This window comes from Miscanthus floridulus, chromosome 16 (genome assembly GCF_019320115.1).
Source record: "Miscanthus floridulus cultivar M001 chromosome 16, ASM1932011v1, whole genome shotgun sequence".
NCBI lineage: Eukaryota > Viridiplantae > Streptophyta > Magnoliopsida > Poales > Poaceae > Miscanthus > Miscanthus floridulus.
Window position 1 is genome coordinate 11,364,168 of NC_089595.1, and position 6,555 is coordinate 11,370,722.

The 6,555-nt window shown below is 45.2% G+C and overlaps 1 protein-coding gene across 1 annotated transcript; it reads left to right on the plus strand.

The window, feature by feature from the left end:
• LOC136510148 (uncharacterized) lies at positions 1–5,384 on the plus strand. The gene is made up of 15 exons (XM_066504705.1): positions 1–379; positions 1,355–1,497; positions 1,594–1,702; positions 1,785–1,928; positions 2,111–2,215; positions 2,580–2,663; positions 2,803–2,918; positions 3,016–3,117; positions 3,201–3,314; positions 3,403–3,459; positions 3,576–3,642; positions 3,721–3,774; positions 3,863–3,937; positions 4,863–4,898; positions 5,028–5,384. The coding sequence occupies exons 2-15, from the start codon at positions 1,469–1,471 to the stop codon at positions 5,139–5,141; spliced, it is 1,206 nt and encodes a 401-aa protein (XP_066360802.1). The 5' UTR covers positions 1–379; positions 1,355–1,468; the 3' UTR covers positions 5,142–5,384.
• The last annotated feature ends 1,171 nt before the right edge of the window (positions 5,385–6,555 follow it).

Below are 6,555 nucleotides of genomic sequence, written 5' to 3' on the forward strand. Positions count from 1 at the left end.
TCCAACTTTCCCTTGGCTTGGCTGCTGCCTCCCCTCCTGGCCTGGCCACCTCCCCTCTCCGGCTTGATCGATCTACCCATCCCTTCCAAGTTTCCAACTGACATTGCCGCGCCGCGCACGACTTCCGCCCTCCCTACTCCCCGCCTCACGCATATATACGCGCGCGCCTGCCTCCCCTGCCCCTGCCCCTGCCCTGCCTGCCTGCCTGCCCACGCGCTCCGCTCCTCGCCCCCCTCCTACGCCGCCTCCGTACCCACGGGCAGGGGCACGGTTGGTGGCTCATCGCCCGCCCCGCTTCCCCTCAGTGGGAATCGGAACATACAAGCACCGGCGCCACGGGATTCAGCTCCGTCGGCCGGCCGGCGCGGACGGAGGCCGGGTTCGCTTCCCTGCCAAAGCCTCCGCCTTTCCTTCCGCCCGCGGTGTTGATTTCATCCGATTCGCCGTACTAGATACTCCACTTGTAGTATAATATAATCGTGCCGCCGGCCGAAGTCCAAACTTTCCGAGTTTTTTTTACTTCGCATACAAGAAAAAAATAAAAAAAATTGTTTTTTTAAGCGCCGGTTAGGTGATTTGGTTGGTCTTGGATTGGGATTTCAGCCGCAGAAAGGGGTTCATGGAATTGGGATTTCAGCCGCAGAAAGGGGTTCATGGAATTGAGATTCCAGATGCATGCGGGGCTTTCGGTTTCGAATTTGACGCTGCTATTTTGCGACCTGTAAACAGAGCTAGTTAATTCAGCTGCTCCTACCTGTGCCTGCTCTGTACTTGTGGGAGTAATTAGCTGTTTGCATTTGACCGCAACGCAAACTGAAATTGGCCTGCAGCAGTTCGTTCTACACACACAAAATCTTGAAATGCTGTACTATTTGTGCGGCGCACTTAGCAAACCGAGTAGAAAGTGCATACTTGGGCATTGCTCATACTTTTAGATGCATGGGGTGTTTTTGGTTTCGAATTTGTTGCTGCTATTTTGCGTCCTGTAAACAGAGCTAGTTAATTCAGCTGCTCCTACCTGTGCCTGCTCTGTACTTGTGGCTTGTGGGAGTAACTGTAATTCCGTGGAGGAAATTAATTAGCTGTTATCTGCATTTGACCGTAAGGAAAACTGAAATTGGCCTGCAGCAGTTCGTTCGACGCGCACAAAACCTTGTAATTCTATACTATTTGTGCCGCCCACTTCTTAGCAAACCGAGTAGAAAGTGCATACTTGGGCATTGCTCATATTTTTAGATGCAGTCCAACCATTGTGGTTGCTTGTTAGTTGCTTGTAATGCTATGCAAATTCAAAAAAACATATTTGGATTGGACTCTTCTGACTATGGATTGCCACTGTCTGTGTTTTCTCCAGGCTCCCTTTCTGTTTGCATAATAAAGCCGCTGCCATTATGATCTCCCCATATGATGCGTAGCATTTGTTGCTTGCAACTGTATTGCTCCTCTAGCTGCACCCTTGTACTAGAGCATGGCAAAGCTCGCAACTCTTGGTCGCAGGTTCGTATACCTACATGCTTGTCTCCACTTGAGCCATTGACTTCTGGACGGCTAACGTTGCCTGCTAATACGTTCTGCCCTTGTTGACGCTCGCAGTGTGCTTAGATTCCCAAATGGAAGCATGAGGCTTGTTATGGTAACAATTATTGGAGCAGTCCTTGGCTTTTTCATTGGAATTTCATTCCCTTCGGTCAGCATAACAAAGGTATTAATGATAATAATGTCCACCATAACTGCAATATCTCAACTAATTGAGTAATTAATTATGTCTGTTTCAAATATGCCAGCTTCACTTTCCAGCTAGCTTTGTTTCGTACATTGAAGACAAAAACTCTGGACTCACAACCCAAGCTATACTCAATCATGCTTGGACTTCTGCCAGAAACGCAAGGGGAAACGGTACCGAACCAACTTCAAACAGTACGTTCAAGGTTAGTTGTATTACTCTGTTACACTACTTAGCTTAGTTGTGGAGTACTATGGCTATTTGAATGATATCCATTTAACGTGATCTTCTCCTTGAATACCAGATACTTATAAATAATAAATAAACCGTTTGCTATTCCTGATATATTTTAGTTTGTCTGATTAGTTTTTCTTCGATGATCTGTAGATTTATGTCCCAACGAACCCCAAGGGTGCAGAGGGGCTAGCACCAGGTATCGTTGTTTCAGAGTCTGACCTCCATTTGCGCAGGTTATGGGGAGACCCAAGTGAGGTATATTTTCTTGTGCACCATCATCTCATCAATCTTCTCCAAGTGCATTTGATATATTTATTATAGCTGGACATGTTGAGAACTATACTGGAAACCTAATTTCTAACTCTTTGATACTTCTCTTGACACATGCTTTAAGCATATGCTCCTTCTCATGCTTGTTCTTTCTTTGTTTTCTTCACATTTCTGAATTTGTGTCTTGTGCTTCCTTTTGACATGTGCTACAAGCATATACTGAGCTGAAGTTCTCTATTTCTTGGTAGGATTCACAAATTATTGAAACTGAAAGATCAAAGCTTTGCACTTTTTCTGCATTTTGTTGCATTGCAATGTTCTATGCTGATATTTGATCTTGAATATACAGGACCTACCTTTCAAACCAAAGTACCTTGTTACCTTTACTGTTGGAGTTGAGCAGAAAGAAAATATAAACAGAGCTGTGAAGAAGGTATTTTTGACAACAACATCAATGAGCTGAAAAATGAAAATAATGCCTTTCCCTAGTTTTGATGATAATGAACTTTCAGATCCATTTATGGCATTTTGTTTAACTCAGCTTCCTGACTGTTTTGTTGTTGGTGCTGCAGTTTTCTGACAACTTTGCTATTCTGTTATTCCATTATGATGGTCGGGTGAGTGAGTGGGATGAATTTGAGTGGTCCCAGCGAGCTATCCATATTAGTGTCAGGAAACAAACTAAATGGTGAGTTTCATTTGTGCTCTAGTGTACTGTTCATAGTTCAATTGCTTAATTTGAAATGATCTTGTGCTGAAAGTTTTGTTTGTGCACACAACTCTAGGTGGTATGCCAAGAGATTCCTGCATCCTGATATTGTGGCAGCTTATGAGTACATATTCATCTGGGATGAGGACCTTGGGGTTGAGCATTTTAATGCAGAGGAGTATGCTTTCATTCTCCCCACTTTCCTTTTAGTGCTATTCAACATTGACCCTCTTACATATTGTGATAATGCTGGGGTTACAGGTACATCAAACTTGTTAAGAAGCATAATTTGGACATCTCTCAACCTGGATTAGAGCCTGATCGGGGTTTAACATGGCAGATGACCAAGAGAAGAGGTGACAGTGAGGTTCACAAGTGAGTGGCATTCTTATCTGAAAAAGAATACTTCTTTTATTTTTCTGCTGAGTTCTCGTGTTTTAATTTTGCATCATTTTGGTTATAGGGATACAGAGGAGAGGCCGGGCTGGTGCTCTGACCCTCATCTTCCACCTTGTGCCGCGTACGTGGTTATTGCCCTCTTACTGTGTTTTTCTCCTCCCAGAATACTTACCAATTCCCATTATATTATCAGCCTCCCATGATTTACATATAGAGTTAATCTATGTTTTACTGCAGTTTTGTTGAAATAATGGCTCCAGTCTTCTCAAGAGATGCATGGAGATGTGTGTGGCATATGATTCAGGTTTGTCTGTCATACCTTCCCTTGTGTCTACTTTCGATCCTTCCTTTACATAATTATTCAATATTGCTTTGGTTGCAGAATGACTTGGTTCATGGTTGGGGCTTGGATTTTGCTCTCAGGAAATGTGTGCAGGTATGTATTGTTTGAGAGACTTTTATACCATTCTAGTGAACTGCTATTTCTGAATGTGTGCACTGAATGCTGGTAACGTTGCTCACAGCCTGCTCATGAAAAGATTGGAGTTGTTGATTCACAGTGGATCGTTCACCAAGTGGTTCCTTCTCTGGGGAACCAGGTAAGGAGAAATATTATGTTTTTTTTCTTTCTTTAATTTGACGGAAGGGTTTAGACTTAGTAGGACCAAGACCGAGTACATGAGGTGCGATTTCAGCAGCGACTAGGCATGAGGAGGGAGACGTTAGCCTTGATGGACAAGTGGTGGCCAAGAAGGATACTTTTCGGTATCTAGGATCGATGCTACAAAAGGATGGCAACATTGATGAAGATGTTAGGCATAGAATTTCAGCCGGTTGGTTGAAATGGCGTTTAGCTTCTGGCGTCCTCTATGACAAAAGGGTGCCTCAGAAGCTAAAAGGTAAGTTTTATAGGACGGCTGATTCGCCCGGCGATGTTATACTGGTGCTGAGTGTTGGTCTACTAAAAGGCGACATGTCCAGCAACTGAGTGTGACAGAGATGCGTATGTTGCGTTGGTTTTGTGGGCACACAAGGAGGGATAGAGTCCGGAACGACGATATTCGGGATAGGGTTGGGGTGGCACCAATTGAGGAGAAATTGATTCAACATCGGTTGAGATGGTTTGGACATGTCCAACGGAGGCCTCCTGAGGCGCCGGTGCGTAATGGGGTTCTAAAGCGGGCCGATAATGTAAAGAGCGGTAGAGGTCGACCTAAACTGACTTGGGACGAGTCGGTTAAGAGAGACCTTAAGGAGTGGAATATCTCCAATGATTTAGCTATGGATAGGAGCGCTTGGAGATTAGCAATCAACAGTGCCTGAACTGTGACCTCTATCTATCTTGTGCCCTTTATGTGTCTCTCTGTTCCTTCTCTCTTTTGGGTTTCATCTCTAGCCTACCCCAACTTGCTTAGGACAAAATGCTACTATTGTTGTTGTTGTTGTTGTTGTTTAATTTGACTGTGAACTTTGAGTTTTTGACCATTTTCCTACCATCATAATTCGTATACAAAAACCTTGCAGGGGCAGTCAGAAAACGGAAGAGCGCCATGGGAAGGGGTATGTTTATTGCCTGAAAACTTGCCGTAGAGTGCTTTTCAGGAAGGAAGTTGCTTTTGTTTGTGAGCAGTTGTCATCTTGTTGTCCATGGTAGCTTATGACTGATAGGTTTATTTATCTGTCGTTTAGGTGAGGGCGCGGTGCAGGAAGGAATGGGGCATGTTCCAGACGAGGATGGCGGAGGCAGAGAAGGCATATTACAAGATGATGGGCATCACCCCTCCAAACTCCACGCTTGCCTAGCCGCATCTTTTCTTTGTTTTCCATCCCCGCCCCCTGACCTTTGTGATGGTGGGTGAGCTGATGATACTAGCAGTACTGGATTATAGGGAGTTAGAGATGGTGGGTGCGTGTAGCTGCTTATGATGAGTGAGAGGACCTTCTGTAAGTAATTGCGAGGTGAAACTGTGATGAAAAAGCATGTACACGAGGATGTTACCTGATGATCTATAGAAAATATGCATACCGAGTGATGCGATTGTTCTGCGCTTTGTAGCTTGATCTGAAACCCATTTTGGTTGCTGATTGAAAGCATCTAGGCCCCTAGTGGGTTTCGGTGATTAATGACAACGTAAGATTATTGTGACTAATGTGTGTTTTGCAGAGGACAAATTAAGTTAGGTCACGATAATGGTGATTGATTGGGCAATCAATGGTTTTCATGCCTCTATCGATGGAATTCGTTTCGGTTTTCAAAGGATGGACGACAAGGTTAAGGACGGTCTAGTTCTAATTGTCAAATGGTGTTGAGAGACACTTAGAGTAGATTAGAACTTTAGTTTTTCCTTTGGCCGTACTATAAAGGGGGGTATGAGCTAGTAGCTTGACCTATATAAGGTTAATGTATTAGGTGTGGTGCACACTTATCAAACTTAGCACTAGGTAGCTCAGGGATGGCCCAAAAATCATGTGGATCAAACCTCATTCACAAAGTGTTTCGATTGGAAGTGTTTTGGGGGCTTAAAAGTGCTCCGGACTCTGGTGCTCAGGGTGCTCCGGACCAATGAGCGAGGGTCCGGAGGGTACGTGGTAGCACCAGCGAGCTCCTCAGCGTGAGGCATGCTCCGGACCATGTGCACAGAGTCGTCCGGGCCAATGGTCCAGGGTCCGGTTGCCTAGGGTTTGCTCAGGGGCGTCCGGACCCTATGAATAGTAACGGTCCGGACCAATGGTGACATGGTCCGGAGCACTACAGAGAGGTTCCCGAGAGGAAAACTGGCTCCGGACTCGGTCCGAACCAAGGGTTCGGACCAATGGTGGCTAGTCCGGAGCTTCACAGAGAGATCCAGAGAAGGGGTTTTAGCTCCGGACTTGGTCCGAACAGGGGGTTCGAACCAATGGAGATGGTCCGGACCAACCCTGCTGGTCCGGTCCGGAGCACTCGTAGAAAATCTGACAGGTTTCAAACGGCTAGTTTGGAGAGTGGGGGGTATTTATACTTGCCCAACTCGTCCATTCTAGCTCTCTTGCCCAATTGTTCAGCTGAGCAAATATATTTGTGTGCAAGGGAGTGCAAGAGCCTAGTGAGGTGATTGAGATTTGTGAATTCAAGACCAAGGCCCTCATTAGTGTCTAGGGAGTAGCAAGTGTGCATCTACCTTTCTTATTGGCCTTGTTTGGGTCAAGTGAGAGTTTATGCTTGTTACTCTTGGTGATC

What these genes read in the sequence shown, in the direction of transcription:
- LOC136510148 (XM_066504705.1), top strand. Translation starts at nt 1,469, where the DNA reads ATGGCAAAGCTCGCAACTCTTGGTCGCAG. An exon ending in TAAACAGAGCTGTGAAGAAG is followed by an intron (nt 2,664 to 2,802) that starts GTATTTTTGACA and finishes TTGGTGCTGCAG; the next exon opens with TTTTCTGACAACTTTGCTAT. An exon ending in GAGCATTTTAATGCAGAGGA is followed by an intron (nt 3,118 to 3,200) that starts GTATGCTTTCAT and finishes CTGGGGTTACAG; the next exon opens with GTACATCAAACTTGTTAAGA.